The sequence below is a fragment of the Budorcas taxicolor genome, chromosome 11 (genome assembly GCF_023091745.1).
Source record: "Budorcas taxicolor isolate Tak-1 chromosome 11, Takin1.1, whole genome shotgun sequence".
In the NCBI taxonomy this organism is placed as follows: domain Eukaryota; kingdom Metazoa; phylum Chordata; class Mammalia; order Artiodactyla; family Bovidae; genus Budorcas; species Budorcas taxicolor.
Genome location: NC_068920.1, coordinates 96,020,223 through 96,037,007, shown reverse-complemented (window position 1 = coordinate 96,037,007; position 16,785 = coordinate 96,020,223). Strand labels below are relative to the sequence as shown.

The 16,785-nt window shown below is 38.8% G+C and overlaps 1 protein-coding gene across 1 annotated transcript in view; it reads left to right on the top strand.

Moving 5' to 3' along the window:
- Positions 1-16,785, top strand: part of PSME4 (proteasome activator subunit 4) — a 96,317-nt gene that overhangs the window by 74,889 nt on the left and 4,643 nt on the right. Inside the window, exons 37-44 of the mRNA XM_052647439.1 lie at positions 1,102-1,206; positions 1,751-1,842; positions 2,715-2,846; positions 3,408-3,616; positions 4,794-4,879; positions 12,416-12,544; positions 13,591-13,746; positions 15,413-15,575. Of these exons, the coding sequence (XP_052503399.1) occupies positions 1,102-1,206; positions 1,751-1,842; positions 2,715-2,846; positions 3,408-3,616; positions 4,794-4,879; positions 12,416-12,544; positions 13,591-13,746; positions 15,413-15,575 (1,072 nt within the window). The remainder of the gene's footprint in view (positions 1-1,101; positions 1,207-1,750; positions 1,843-2,714; positions 2,847-3,407; positions 3,617-4,793; positions 4,880-12,415; positions 12,545-13,590; positions 13,747-15,412; positions 15,576-16,785) is intronic.

Below are 16,785 nucleotides of genomic sequence, written 5' to 3'. Positions count from 1 at the left end.
CCTTGTTCTGAGTATCCCTCTTTTGAATTGTAAGATTAAGTTTTACATACCCACCTCAAGGTTAGTTTCTTTCTTAGCAAAATGCGCTAGACTGAAAATAACCTGGTGAAATGTTCAGAATGCCTGAGAACACTCAGACTTAATTACACATAGGAGGATTATGAACACTTTTTAATATATTAATACTTCATACTTATTTAAATCATGTATTAAAAGAATTGGTTAGTTTGTAACATTGCCGGTTTCCTGACATATCATGAAACAGTTTTATGTAAACATGTTAATATGTAGCTTTGTCATCCTTTATCTATCATTTTTGAGTTACCTCAATCCCAGAATACAGCTCCTTTCCTTTTTAGTTGTTTAGAATATAGTTTGTTTTTCTTTTAATTCAGCGTCTAATGCTAAACTGGAAATTTTATCCAAACCATCTCTTCCCATTTGTCTTAAAGTAGGGTCCATGGACCTGTAGCTTGAGCATCACTTGGGAGTTTATTAGAAAAGAAGGATCTTAAGACCCATCCTGATCTAAGGAATCAGAATCTGCATTTTGTCAAGGAGATTTGTGCTCTCACTAAACTATGAGAAGCAGTTCAGTGTTTAGACCCATATATTCACTGCCTGTGTAACTGGAACACATTTTTAAATGCTATTTATAATAATCCAAAACTTGGAATATAAAGATGATACTTTCAGGTAATACTGAACTATATTGAAATGTCATTGGTTCCTGTATTAGGATTCAATCCTGTGACTGTAAGCATGTAAAATACAGAGATGATTGAGGTTTTGTTTTAGCCCAGTGTACTGTGTTATTCAGACATTTGAATAGATAACTTCTCAATAGTAGGAGAGATTTTGTAAGGAACCATATAAGTTGTCTCCTCTTTTCTGATTTTTTTTTGCAGGGGGCAGGGGGAAGGAAATGGCCATATTACCTGGCCATGTTTTCATGTATCATGATACCTTCTTCGATTCTTTGGGTCTTTTAAGAAATGAAGGAAAGATCAGTTTGTGTATTTGTATGTGTGGGTTTGCAGGAACAGATAGTTGAAGGAAAGTGTTCTGAGTATCGTTAACTTCTATATTTTATTTGAGTAGGTGGAGAAGCTTTGGGAACTTCTGTGTCCTCTACTTCGAACAGCATTGTCCAACATTACAGTAGAAACTTACAACGACTGGGGAACTTGTATAGCAACATCCTGTGTAAGTTTTCCTCTTCATTTTTGTGTCTCACTAATGATCTGTTCAAACTGTTTCATACTCTGTCTCAAAATGTGTAAAATCTCCTATTTCTTGATCCTGAAATTTTGTCCTCTTACATAACTGGAGAGATGGTACTGTTTAGCCTTTTAAACAAGCCTTGAGTGATAACTCTTAAGTGATAATTATACCTTCTCTGCCATGATAGTTGCATTTTTAGATTAAATGACAAGCCAAATCATATACCTAGAAGTGTCACTTATATATAGTAAAAGCCAGATGGTACAAGGTTATAGGTATCATTTTTGACACCAGAAACGTGCAGAGCAGTTACACTTTGATTTAAAACAGTCTGATTAGCTGACAGTTTTCTTACTGTTGCTCTTCCTAACGTCAGCTACATTTGGATTTGACTCACCCATAAGTTTTAATTTGATTTTCTTCCTCGAGACTTAGGTTTGGTTATATTTCTAAAGTAAGGATGTCTGATTTATTTGCAGAATTATATGGCCCCTGTTTTAATTGCTACTTTATGTTTTCAACACAGGAAAGCAGAGATCCTCGGAAGCTTCACTGGCTTTTTGAACTGCTCTTGGAATCACCGCTGAGTGGTGAAGGAGGCTCCTTTGTAGATGCATGGTAAATAAGAAGGAAACTGAGGAGGTTAACAAAAGATAACGTCTTTGCTCTTGATGTCAAAATGGAAGTGAAGCTCTATACCTCCAACAGCTACATATCGTAACCCGGTTCTTCTGGGAGATGACCATAGTCCATTTACATACAACCTATGATGCTAAGTAGAGTTATTTCTCACTTGAGAACAAGTAGGAGAAATGAAGGCAACCCGAGCAGTTCAAACCTAAAGTAGGTCCGGCCTACTCTACTGTTAACATCTTGTCTGGACTGGTTTTTTGTACCATTATGATATTACTAACTTCCTTATCACATGATCTAGTTTTTTACGCTTTCCTATTAGGAAAGAAGATAGTAATCCTTTTAAGGAGAAACATACTTGGGCATAAGGAGCTGTAAAACAAATTACTGAACAATAGAAGGAAATCTAGATAATCCTGTTAATAAGAAAAATCATTTATTATTAATATTAATTAGTAAGGAAACTTATAATGCTTAGAGATTAACTCAGTGAGTATTCTTTTTTTTATTTTTTCAGTGACTATTCTAAAGTCTATTTCTTTTGTCTGTACAGTAGTGGAGATGAAATGGGATACAGAGAAAATGATGTAGAAAAAAATAATAAAATCTTCCTAAAGATGCTGTTCTAAACTGTCAGCTTGAAAATGAAACAGTTTTAGGTAGAATACCGACTGTCAACATGTAAAGGCAGAGCTTCTCTTGTGTTTGAGTGTTGAGACCCTGAACTTCCACTGCAGGGGCATGGGTTTGATCCCTGGCTGGGAACTAAACTCCCGCATGCCACAGAGTTGGGGGGTGGGGGACATGGAGAGGTGGAGAGGGGCACTAACCCATCTCTCGTTTGTTTTGATTTTTAGTCGACTCTATGTCCTCCAAGGCGGCCTTGCCCAGCAAGAGTGGAGAGTGCCTGAGTTATTGCATAGGCTGCTGAAGTATTTGGAGCCCAAACTCACCCAGGTTTACAAAAATGTCAGGGAAAGAATAGGGAGGTGGGTATTATTTTCCCTGTGGTATGGTATACCTCTTGAGTTCTTTTTATTAAATTTTGGTGTCAAATAATACATACTGTTTATGTTACTGTTGAGTTTTGTGATATACTTTTCCTCAGATTTTGTTTTATATTGTGTTGTGGGACCTTATGAGAGGCTCTGAATGGAAGGAAACCACAGTTTGATTCCTGGGTTGGAACGATCCCCTGGAGAAGGGAATGGCAATCCACTTTTAGTATTCTTGCCTGGAGAATTCCACGGACAGAGGAGCCTGTGGGCTACAGTCCTTGGGGTCCCAAAGAGTCCGACTGGACTGAGCAACTACGCTTGCACTTTCTCAGTGTAAAATAGAATGGTATTGTGCTCACAAGCAAGTGGGGGGTGGTTGCCACATTGCAGTTTTCAATACCTCAGAGTTTTGGGCACAGGCACAAGTTGTAGGCACAAGTCCCTCTCCAGGAATTGTCCTGGGCAAATTTACTTTGGTTGGGTCATACTTTTGAACCTTAGTTTTATCCGTAATGTAGGATCTATTCTTACTATATGTATTTTATTTTACAGTGTGCTGACCTATATATTCATGATAGATGTTTCTTTGCCAAATACTGCACCAACAGCATCACCTCGTGTCCCTGAGTTTACTGCTCGAATTCTAGAGAAGTTGAAACCCCTCATGGATGTAGATGAAGAAATTCAGAACCATGTTATGGAAGAAAATGGAATTGGTGAAGAAGATGAACGAACCCAGGGCATTAAACTCTTAAAAACTAGTGAGTGGCTCAAATTAGTAGAAACTCCCTTTAAAAACAGATACTTTAGATTATCCTATTGACTTTTTTCTCTCTTTTTTAATTACGGTAAAATGTACATAATGTAAAATTTACAATTGAGTGGCATCAAATACTTTACATTATTGTACAGCCATCACTTTCGCCCATCTTTGTACTCTTTTCATCTTGCAAAACTGAAGCTCTGTACCCGTTAAAAAATAGCTCCTCATTTTCCCCTCCCTCGGCCTCTGACAACCCTCAGTCTCCTTTCTGTCTCTATAATATGCCTATTCTAGGGATCTCATGTAGGGAGAATCATAAAATATCTCTCGTTTTATGTCTGGCTTTTTTCACCGTGTAACATTTTCAGTGTTTTTCTCTTCATGGACTTTTTGGTTGTTTATGCCTTTTGGCTATTAAGAATAGTATTTCTATGGATGTTAATGTAAAGTTACACTTGAGTCTCTGCTTTCAAGTCTTTTGGGTATTGAAAGCAGAATTGCTATACCATAGGGTAATTTAATTCTATGTTTAGTTTTTTGAGGAGCCACCAAGGTATTTTCCACAGTGGCCTCACCATTTATATTCCAACCAACAGTGTAGAAAGATTTCAACTTTTCCACATTTTGGCCAAGACTTGTTTTCTGTTTTTATGCCAGTAGCTCTCCTACTAGGTGTGAAGAAGGTATCTTGTTTTGATTTGCATTTCCCTCATTTTTCATTTTTGTTTCTTTTCATTTACATTTTTGTTTCTTCTTTGGAGAAATGTCAAGTTCTTTGCCCAGTTCTGAATTAGATTGTTTTGTTGTTTTTGAGTTGTAGATCTTTACTATGAGTGTAAACAACTAATTTCATTATCTTTTTTGCTATGTTAGGATGTTCGAAGGCTGGTTTTCATTTGTACTTCATGTGGTTGTTTGTAGATAAATAGTTATCAATAGTTAGCTGATTTATTCTTTTGAAAGTGATTTCAGTTCCCTGGATTGGTTGATAACCTTTGTTCAGGATCCTGTCACACTGCTGATCAAATCTGTGAAGTAACACAGATGATCTCTTTCTTTACATTGAAGAGCTCTCAGAGTGGTTGTCTGGGTTGCACTATATCATGGAATTATTCTACCTTATGTAGTCTCTAACTCAGTAGCAAAGACTGACTCTTTGTTTTTGTTTCCATAAGTTTTGAAATGGCTGATGGCAAGTGCAGGAAGATCATTCTCTACAGCAGTCGCAGAACAGCTTCAGCTTCTGCCTTTGTTCTTTAAGGTAAGTTTATGTCTGAAATTAAAGCTGCATCACCTTTTGACCTTCAAAAGGAATTATTATCAGATGGTTGAGAAGTTTTCAGGCTCTATGATTTGTGTACATCTCTAAAAAAAATCATCACAGGAAAATCATTAGGTGATCAGTTCAGTTGCTCAGTCATTTCCGACTCTTTGCGACCCCATGAACCACAGCACGCCAAGCCTCGCTGTCCATCACCAACTCCCGGAGTCCACCTAAACCCATATCCATTGAGTTGGTGATGCCATCTAACTATCTCATCCTCTGTCGTCCCCTTCTCCTCCTGCCCTCAATCTTTCCCAGCATCAGGGTCTTTTCAAATGAGTCAGCTCTTCATCAGGTGGCCAAAGTATTGGAGCTTCAGCTTCAACATCAGTCCTTCTAATAAACACCCAGGACTGATCTCCTTTAGGATGGACTGGTTGAATCTTCTTGCAGTCCAAGGGACTCTGAAGAGTCTTTTCCAACACCATAGTTCAAAAACATCAGTTCTTCGGTGCTCAGCTTTCTTTATAATGAAACTCTCACATCATACATGACCACTGGAAAAACCATAGCCTTGACTAGACAGACCTTTGTTGACAAAGTAGTGTCTCTGCTTTTGAATATACTATCTAGGTTGGTCATAACTTTTCTTCCAAGGAGTAAGCATCCTTTAATTTCATGGCTGCAGTCACCATCTGCAGTGATTTTGGAGCCCCAAAAAATAAAGTCTGACACTGTTTGCACTGTTTCCCCATCTATTTGCCATGAAGTGTTGGGACTGGATGCCATAATCTTCGTTTTCTGAATGTTGAGCTTTAAGCCAACTTTTTCACTCTCCTCTTTCACTTTCATCAAGAGGCTTTTTAGTTCCTCTTCACTTTCTGCCATAAGGGTGGTGTCATCTGCGTATCTGAGGTCATTGAGATTTCTCCTGGCAGTCTTGATTCTAGCTTGTGCTTCCTCCAGCCCAGCATGTCTCATGATGTACTCTGCATATAAATTAAATAGGCAGGGTGACAGTATACAGCCTTGATGTACTCCTTTTCCTATTTGGAACCAGTCTGTTGTTCCATGTCCAGTTCTAACTGTTGCTTCCTGACCTGCATACAGGTTTCTCAAGAGGCAAGTCAGATGGTCTGGTATTCCCATCTCTTTCAGAATTTCCCACAGTTTATTGTGATCCACACAGTCAAAGGCTTTGGCATAGTCACTGAAACAGAAATAGATGTTTTTCTGGAATTCTCTTGCTTTCTCCATGATCCAGCGGATGTTGGCAATTTGATCTCTTGTTCCTCTGCCTTTTCTAAAACCAGCTTGAATATCTGGAATTTCATGGTTCATATACTGCTGAAGCCTGGCTTGGAGAATTTTGAGCATTACTTTGCTAGCGTGTGAGATGAGTGCAGTTGTGTGGTAGTATGAGCGTTCTTTGGCATTGCCTTTCTTTGGGATTGGAATGAAAACTGACCTTTTCCAGTCCTGTGGCCACTGCTGAGTTTTCTAAATTTGCTGACATATTGAGTGCAGCACTTTCACAGCATCTTCTTTCAGGATTTGAAATAGCTCAACTGGAATTCCATCACCTCCACTAGCTTCGTTCGTAGTGATGCTTCCTAAGGCCCACTTGACTTCGCATTCCAGGATTTCTGGCTCTAGGTGAGTGTGAGTAATAACATCATCGTGATTATCTGGGTCATGAAGATCTTTTTTGTATAGTTCTTCTGTGTATTCTTGCCAGCTCTTCTTAATATTTTCTGCTTCTGTTAGGTCCATACCATTTCTGTCCTTTATTGAGCCCATCTTTGCATGAAATGTTCCCTTGGTATCTCTAATCTTCTTGAAAAGATCTCTAGTCTTTCCCATTCTGTTGTTTTCCTCTATTTCTTTGCAATGATCACTGACGGAGGCTTTCTTATCTCTCTTTGCTATTCTTTGGAACTCTGCATTCAAATGGGTATATCTTTCCTTTTCTCCTTTGCTTTTCGCTTCTCTTCTTTTCACAGCTCTTTGTAAGGCCTCCTCAGACAGCCATTTTGCTTCTTTGCATTTCTTTTTCATGGGGATGGTCTTGATTCCTGTCTCCTGTACAATGTCACGAACCTCATTGCATAGTTCATCAGGCACTCTATCTATCAGATCTAGGCCCTTAAATCTATTTCTCACTTCCACTGTATAATCATAAGGAATTTGATTTAGGTCATACTTGAATAGTCTGGTGGTTTTCCCCACTTTCTTCCATTTAAGTCTGAATTTGGCAATAAGGAGCTCATGATCTGAGCCACAGTCAGCTCCTGGTCTTATTTTTGCTGACTGTACAGAACTTCTGCATCTTTGGCTACAGAGAATATAATCAATCTGATTTTGGTGTTGACCATCTGGTGATGTCCATGTGTAGAGTCTTCTCTTGTGTTGTTGGAAGAGGGTGTTTGCTATGACCAGTGCGTTCTCTTGGCAGAATTCTATTAGCCTTTGCCCTGCTTCATTTTGTACTCCAAGGCTATATTTGCCTGTTACTCCAGGTGTTTCTTGACTTCTTACTTTTGCATTCCAGTCCCCTCTAATGAAAAGGACATCTTTATGGGTGTTCTTGAAGATCTTATAGGTCTTCATAGAACCGTTCAACTTCAGCTTCTTCAGCGTTACTGGTCGGGGCTTAGACTTGGATTACCGTGATATTGAATGGTTTGCCTTGGAAATGAACAGAGGTCATTCTGTTGTTTTTGAGGTTGCATCCAAGTACTGCATTTCGGACTCTCTTGTTGACCATGATGGCTACTCCATTTCTTCTAAGGGATTCCTGCCCTCAGTAGTAGATATAATGGCCATCTGAGTTAAATTCACCCATTCCAGTCCATTCTGGAGAAGGCAATGGCACCCCACTCCAGTACTCTTGCCTGGAAAATCCTGTGGACAGAGGAGCCCGGTGGGCTGCAGTCCATGGGGTCGCTAAGAGTCGGACACGACTGAGCGACTTCACTTTCACCTTTCCCTTTCATTTACTGGAGAAGGAAATGGCAACCCACTTCAGTGTTATTGCCTGGAGAATCCCAGGGATGGGGGAGCCTGGTGGGCTGCCGTCTCTAGGGTCGCACAGAGTTGGACACGACTGAAGTGACTTAGCATTAGCAGTAGCAGTCCATTCTAGTTCGCCAATTCCTAGAATGTCAGTGTTCACTCTTGCCATCTCTTGTTTGACCACTTCCAATTTGCCTTGATTCATGGACCTGACATTCCAGGTTCCTATGCAATATTGCTCTTTACAGCATCAAACCTTGCTTCTATCACCAGTCACATCCACAACTGGGTGTTATTTTTGCTTCGCCTCCATCCTTTCATTCTTTCTGGAGTTTTTTCTCCACTGATCTCCAGTAGCATATTGGGCAGCTACCAACCTGGGGCGTTCATCTTTCAGCCTCCTGTCTTTTTGCCTTTTCATACTGTTCATGGGATTCTCAAGGCAAGAATACTGAAGTGGTTTGCCATTCGCTTCTCCAGTGGACCACATTCTGTCAGACCTCTCAATCATGACCTGTCTATCTTGGGTGGCCCCACAGGGCATGGCTTAGTTTCGTTGAGTTAGACAAGACTGTGGTCCATGTGATCAGATTGGCTAGTTTTCTGTGATCGTGTTTTCAGTCTGTCTGCCCTGTGATGCCCTCTCTCAGTGCCTACCGTCTTACTTGGGTTTCTCTTAACCTTGGACATGGGATATCTCTTTCACGGCTGCTCCAGCAAAGCACAGCCACTGCTCCTTACCTTGGATATGGGGTAGGTCCTCTTGGCTGTTCTGTGCCATCGCAGCCACCACTCCTGCGCCATCGAGTGGTTAAATATTTGTTGAAATTATCTTTTTAATGTTAGGTAAGAGTAAGATTTTGATAGTTAATGTGAAAAGTCTAAAGACAGAATATTGTTTCCCTGAGTGCCAATTTGCAAGTAATAATAGTTTAGGAAAATACTGCTTGCTTAAAAAAAAGTTACAGTGGCATATTTTGAATATAACTGTTTCTGACTTTTTAATTCAATGTGTAATAAATCCAAAAATCAAAATGTTCAGTATATTGTATTTGGGCTCCCCTGGTGGCTCAGATGGTAAAGAACCTGCCTGCAATGTGGGAGACCCGAGTTCAATCCCTGGGTCAGGAAGATTCCGTGGAGAAAGGAATGCAACCCACTCCAGTGCTCTTGCCTGGAGAATTCCGTGGACAGAGGAGCCTGGCAGTCTACAGTCGATAGGGGTCGCAAAGAGTCGAACATGACTAAAGTGACTTAACATGCATGCATATTGTATTTATTTTATAATGTTGAATGGCACTGTATATCATTGGTTCTAACAAACACTTGGAGAAAGTAACTTGTCTCCATTGATCATATTGAAGTTTTATTTGCTGCAAGATACAACCTGAGGTGGTTTTAATCATTTATCCAATCAATGAATGAACCTGGTAAACTAAGATTAATGTAGTAGTTTCCAGAATTATAGTTGATAGTGATACTGTGGTTGGTGGTGGTTAAGTATAGTCTTACTGCAGATTGGGAAGGCTTAGTACAAATATCAGCGCTACGTGATAGCTGTTGGTCAATCCAGTTGTTGCTGTTTAAGAGCCAGGGCCCTTGTCACTATTTATAAGCAAATGGCATGCTAAACTTCTGATCTGCCACAGTGTATTTTGTCTTTAGGAGATTCTAAAAGATAACACTTCTGGTAATTTTCAAAAGATTCACTACTAAAATACTTTTTAAAGTGCTCTGTAGGGCCTGATACCCAGAATACCTTTGGGATCTTCTCTTTATAAAAGTGGACGGTGGCTATTAGTATAGGTACAGATACACCTTTGTTACTTGTGAGTCCTTGGTGTAGATTTGATTTGTCTTTAGGGCAGTGGTGCTTAAAGTTTTTTCCACTGCCTTTCACAGTGGGTATAGAACATGAGCTTATAGTTTTGTTAGTGGGTAATATGCAATGAATGCTAGACTAGCTGGAGTTCCGCCCCCTTTCTTCACTCAGAAAAAAAGTCCGAAAGCAAATAGTGTATGAGAATGAGATTGATAGGATGGTTTGAATCCACTTGAAATTTATAAAAAAAATGTAAATCATTAGAATGCTATACTGCATTAGTTTGCTAGTAACGGGCCTAACAGTTGTCCTCAGTGTACAAATATTGAGGTTGAGAACCTCTTTTAGGTCTTCGTGGTTAAAGGGGTCTGGGTTATGCAGGTATCCCAGCACAGATGCGCAGCGTTATTGTGTAGACAGAAGAGATGCACAGAGTAAAGAAAGAGAGGACTGTACAGCTGACTAAACTGTAGGAGGAGCACAGAAATCGTGGAGATGAGATCGGTAGTTCTGTTTTGGACATATTTGAGGTATTTATTTGATTCTACATGAACTATTGTTTTTCCTGTCCCATGAAAAGCAGTTTTATATCCCCCTTCCCCAAAATAACCCTTGGAAATACACGGTGCAAGTTTCAGTTATTTGTGTATTCTACTTTAAGATTCTCCATTTTGCTTCAGAATGAGAGAAGAGGATTTGTAACCAAGAATAACTAACAGAGCACAGGCTTTGAATAGAAATCTAGTTTAAAATCCTTTCTGTGACAGGTGCTTTTTTTGGTGATCTTAGACAAGCTACTGAGCATCTAAGGTTATCTTCTTCTATGAAGTGTGGAATAATAGGAGTATCCCTCATGAGGTGGAAATAAGATAATGCCTGTGACCTAGAGAGCACAGTGTAAGATGTCTGTTACAAGTCTTTAACCAGACTTTAACTTGGAATAATCAAGAGCTCAAATGCTAGTGGTCAGGATGAGAGAGGGGACGTGTTTCCATCTAAAGGAGCAGCACTTTCTACAGGTTAGCACAGTTTAATGGCAGTTGAGTCTGATCTGTGATACACTAAAAATAATAAATTTGTATGATAACAAGGCAGAAGAAAGATTAGGATCATCCTTTTTTTATACCATTGTATTCTTATTTTGTATTTTGGTTGTAAGCATTATAGTGACCATGCCAACAAAAGTAGTCAATTAGCTCAATTACTCGGAGATACCTGCATAGTTCATAGAATGGAAGTAACAGCTTAAGGACGGAGTAGGAACCACAGTAGCTCTGAAGACCTGGGTAACAGCATCTAATAGTCTCTTCAGGGTGCTGTCACCTTGCATCTTTCTCTTCAAGATTCAGATGCTCAGAAGTAACAGTGTGCTAATACATGATCTCTTTCTCTTTAAAAAATATGGTTTGAACTGAGAAATGTACAGAATAAACCTAGGTCATCTTGTCACACCAGAAACCAGGGATGCTGTAGTTGTTAAAGGACTTGGAGCCAATTTGAGCACTATAAAGAAGAGTAACTACAGTGGGTTACAACCATCACATTTGTTGAAATTCATTGGTTCTTAATGATACTTTAAAAAATGGTTTCATTTTTCACATCTGAAGGTTAGGGAAATCATTCTGTATAAGAAAGAGGTTTTTGTATAAAACATTTCTCTGTTGTTTAATTGCTAAGTCATGTCCAATTCTTTTGCAACCCCATGGACTGTAGCCCACCAGGCTCTTCTGACCATGGAATTTCCCAGGCAAGAATCTTGGAGTGGGTAGCTGTTTCCCTCTCCAGGGGCTCTCCCTGATCCAGGGATTGAACGCATGCCTCCTGCATCAGCAGGTGGATTCTTTACCACTAGTCACCAGGGAGGCCCATAAAGCATCCTAGGCAACAACGGAGAAGGAATGAGTGTCACTATTTTGGAAACTTATGCTTTTATAGTAGTTCATCGCAAAAAGAAAACTGGATGTAAGTGAAGGAAATACACAATACTATTAATACTTATATTGTGCCCAGTCAGACTTAAATAAATTCAGACCTCTAGATCTAATGGCTTCTTTACAGGACAAACTAGAGCCAGTAGATGCCGCAAAGGAATGTAGTAAGGAAAGGGAGGTCATAATAAGGGAGACCACAAAAACAAAGGACCTGCCCCATCCCCCTTGTTTTAAAAGAAAGGAATTTTGAAAGCGGGTAGGGGAAATTTATAGATTCTTCTTAAATATTAAGAGACATTCCAAATGCAGTGTTGTATGGCTATTATGTTGAACCAGATTCCCCCAAAGTAATTGTGATAACATGTATGAAATACTTGGAGAAATTTGAGCACTACTGAACATATTTTAGCTGTAATGAGTTTTTATGTATAATGTCATGACATGTTTTTTAAATGAGAAACTTTGTCTTTCAGTGGTAAAAATAAAATATTTATGGATGAAATATGTTTGGTAGTTGTTTCAAATAATTGAGGGAGGGGGAAAATAGAGGAGCAAAAAATGAAAGGATTAGCCATAAATTTGTCATTGTTGAAGAATTGGTTGATTCGTGGGAATTCATTAAACTGTTCTTTAGTTTTGTATATGTTTGTTTTTTTCTGTAGAAGTTGTCAAAAATGTGATTTCTTTCATGTAAGGATGCCTTTGTACTTAGCGGCTGTTTTTCAATTGATGTCTTTGTTTTGTTTTGTTCTTGTTGTTCTCTAGATTGCCCCAGTGGAAAATGACAATAGCTATGATGAACTGAAAAGAGATGCAAAGTTATGTTTATCACTAATGTCTCAGGGGTTGCTTTACCCTCGTCAAGTGCCTTTGGTACTTCAGGTGCTAAATCAAGTAAGAGTGTATATCAGAAACTTATATCTCTGGTTAGAATTTTGGTTTACCATTCTAAGAATTTCACAAAGTCACCTGTGACGCACAAAATACCTGCTACTTGCATTCATTGTGAATCTTCTTTTGGCATGAGAGAAGACATATGTTGGCCAAAGAAATAGATTTAGAATCTGTACATGGCTTTGCTGCCAACTTCTATGACTTTGGGCAGATCACTCAACCCCCATGTTTTCTGTATGTATAAAGAGCTAATTCTTGGAACACTTTGGATACAACGTGCTTATGGGGTGGGGATGAGCATTCTCTTTTACCATTTCCCCTTTATTTTTTATTCACTTCTATTTTCTGATCTGTGGTAAAAAGACCTAAGTGAGTGTCTATTTTCTGGCTGCGTTTTTTTGTTTTTTTTTTTAATTAAAATTTTCTTTTTTTTTTTTCTGCCACACTATATAGCATGTGGGATCTGTGGGATTTTAGTTCCCCAGCCAGGGATCAAACCTGCACCCCTGGCAGTGGAAGTTCAAAGTTTCAACCACCACGGAAGTCCCATGGCTGCATTTTTAGTGTACTCTGTGCTCAGCTTTACCCAGTTACATGTGTCTTATATAATATAAAAAATGGACACTTTCCCTCAGTTTTCAGATTTTTAAGTTTGATTGCCACTGAAAGATGTTTTTTGGTATTTTTTATGCAGTAGGCTACAGCAGTTCCCCGTTTTGTTTGCTTTAACTACACTACCTACTACTATCAAAAGTAAAGTACGATAATATGCAACCCTTGGAGGAGTTACGTCATTAATTATAAATAACTCTTCTAAAATTGACTTTTATCCATGGGTTCCTTTCCTTTTACTCTCATTCATACATTCAGAGTACATAACTTTACCGGAAACAGCTTGTGTGCCCTTTTGTTTAGAAGGAAATATAAGATGAGCTTGCTCTGGCCGTACTTGTAAAAGGGGAGTTACATTGGAAATCTCTATTATTTGTGTATAATGCCACTGTCAGCTCATGTTCTTGTCATTTCTTCTGATTTCTCATTCACAGACAGCAAGAAGCAGTTCTTGGCATGCTAGATACACAGTACTGACCTACCTCCAGACCATGGTATTTTATAACCTCTTTATTTTCCTAAACAATGAAGATGCAGTTAAAGACATCAGGTGGCTGGTTATAAGTCTTTTGGAGGATGAACAGCTGGAGGTAAAATTTAAGTTATAGCTAACTGAAATTTTAATAAATTTAAAGAAAGCATTTTGGCGCCTCTTAAGTAACTTTAATTTTAACGTAGCCCTGTGTAATTAGTTTTGATACCCCATGTGTAAACAAACACTGGACACATTCTTGTTCTGGCTTCTCTTTGCAGTTGGGCAGATGACATTGATGAACCAAAGTCTTCTTATCTATGAAATTGCAAATGATAACACTCTGCTTATTTTACTAATTTTTAAAGGGCTAATAGGAATGTGTATGAGAGCAGTTTCAAGAGAATGAAAATCTACACAAAGGTGCTGTTGTTCAGTAGATTTAAGAAAAGATTGTTATCCCTGTTTATTTTCCTTGGTAGAGAAATTGAAGTCAGCTTTTGCTAAGGAAGCATTAATATTTGTACAAAAAGACCATGTTAGTTCACATGAGCCTAATGCAAGAAAAGCATGATGTGATAATTATGGAATAAGACATAATTTTCTAAATTGGCTTTCGGTTAAGAAAAAGTAATTGAAAATTTTGTGAAATTTTTGTTTATTTTATTTTGTGGACTTTATGGGTTTTCCATGCAGTGGAGCACTCCCAGTGATTATAGATACTTTATTTGAGAGCGCTGAAAATACATTTGTATCTACAGGAAACTGGGACTGGAAACCTGTTTTGCATTCCAGCTTGCTTGTGTCCTTCGGAGCAGATGTGTCTAGTTACCGAGTACTCACACTGTAGTCGTAACTCTGACAAGCTCCAGTTAAAACATTTGCAGCTTTCTGTAAATTGTTTTAGAGGGTTGTTTTTTTTTTCATTGAAGAATAGACATAAAAAGGTAGACATCTCCAAGGACAGTGTTTCCTACCTTTAGATATTATAGCAAAATGGACTGTTTTCTGGATCTTGTTTTAGAACACTTTTACACATTATTTTTGTATTTTACTCCATGTAGTAGGCTTAAACTTAGCTGTTACTGTATGCAACCATTTTTCACACTGAAAAATTGAAGAAAAAATATTTTGAAGGAGTAAGTGGCAAACCATTTTTTCAAATTATTACTGCCTTTCCTTATGACTGTTTAGGAGAAACTGTTGTGATGTGTATAACTTTTTACAGCTATTTTTTGTCTTCCCAAAACTTGAGTTCCCATTTCAATTTGAAAAAAACTATTAGTATTTCTATAGACTGTATTTATAGTCTTAAAACAGCCTATGAAGTTTGTAAGAATTAAAACGGATATAAATCTCTACTGTGTATGCCAATTACAGAAATTATCCTGTGTCTTTATTACCAATGAAAATAACAACGGCAGTTGTTTTAAGGGATGTAGAGTCTAGGAAAGTTGTATTTTAATGTCATGCTCTGGCACTGCTTTTACAGTTAAACTCTAGATAAGAAAAACTCAGTCAGTGGGAAAAGAATGTACAGAGAATTAATTTTTTATAGCATGGGTAAGGGTTTACTTTCTGTAAGCCTAGTGTTAGTGACTCATCTGTTTTGAGACCAGGACCCTTTAAGAGCCTGATGGATTCTCCATTAAGAAACTGCAAAAGAGCATTTACACAGTTTGAATACAAGTATCAGGGAAAGTCCCCACCCCAGTTCCCACACCACCCTCTCCACCTCCCCAGGCTTAGGATCTCAAGTCTAATGGAAGTGATTATCTCTACAGGTTAGAGAAATGGCTGCTACCACCTTAAGTGGTCTGTTACAATGTAACTTCCTTACCATGGACAGTCCTATGCAGATTCATTTTGAGCAACTTTGCAAAACAAAACTACCGAAGAAAAGGAAGCGTGACCCTGGTTTTGTAGGAGATACGATTCCTTCTGCAGGTAACAATACTGGTAGAAAACACCTTTTGGGAATTAACCAGGCTTGCTCAACAGATATTTATTGGATGCTTGTGTGTGTGTAGGTCTATGCTAGGTACCAGGAATAGCTGCTTTTGAGAAGCTTTGCATATATAGAAGGCAAGACCTGGGATATAAAAGCTAAAATTGAGAAAGGGACCAAGGAATGTGTACACTGCTGCATACAGCTATTAGAGTAAATCAAGTCTGTACCCACTCACCTGAAATTGCTTTATAAAGAGAGGTACCAGAATTAGTTATTTTTGAGGCTCTACAATATTTGTTTTTAGAATTTACAACTTATGTGTGATGCTAGTGATAAAGAACCCATCTACCAGTGAAGGAGACATAAGAGACATGGGTTCAGTTCCTGGGTCAGGAAGATCCCTGGAGGAGGGCATGGCAGCCCACTCCATTATTCTTGTCTGAAGAGTCCCATGGACAGAGGAGCCTGGTAGGCTACTGTCCATAAGGTCTCAAAGAATTGGACACGACGGAAGCAGCTTAGCACACACACACACTGAGAGAAGAAGCTGAGTAGACAGAACAATTCCTGCTTTCATTTGGAGAGGGGAATATCATCACTTCACTAGGCATTTGGTGAGAGGGCGAGAAGACTCATTCTATAGGAGCTTACACTCTAATTGAGCATCAAGGCAAACAAGACAGTGAGATCTGATTGACTGTGTCATGTTTAAAGAGAAATTTAAATGTCATAGCCAAAAAGCATCTGATCTCTGTTATTGAAATATAGTTAATTTAGAATGTTGTGTTAATTTCTTCTAATACAGCAAAGTAACTCAGTTCAGTTCAGTTGCTCAGTCGTGTCCAACTCTGTGACCCCATGGACTGCAGCACACCAGGCCTCCCTGTCCATCACCAACTCCCGGAGTTTACCCAAACTCTTGTCTATTGAGTTGGTGATGCCATCTCACCATCTCATCCTCTTTTGTTCCCTTTTCCTCCTGCCTTCAATCTTTTCTAGCATCAGGGTCTTTTCAAATGAATCAGCTCTTTGCATGAGGTGGCCAAAGTATTGGAGTTTCTGCTTCAACATCAGTCTTTCCAGTGAACACTTAGGACTAATTTCCTTTCGGATGGACTGGTTGGATCTCCTTGCAGTCTAAGAGACTCTCAAGAGTCTTCTCCAATACCACAGTTCAAAAGCATCAGTTCTTTGGGGCTCAGCTTT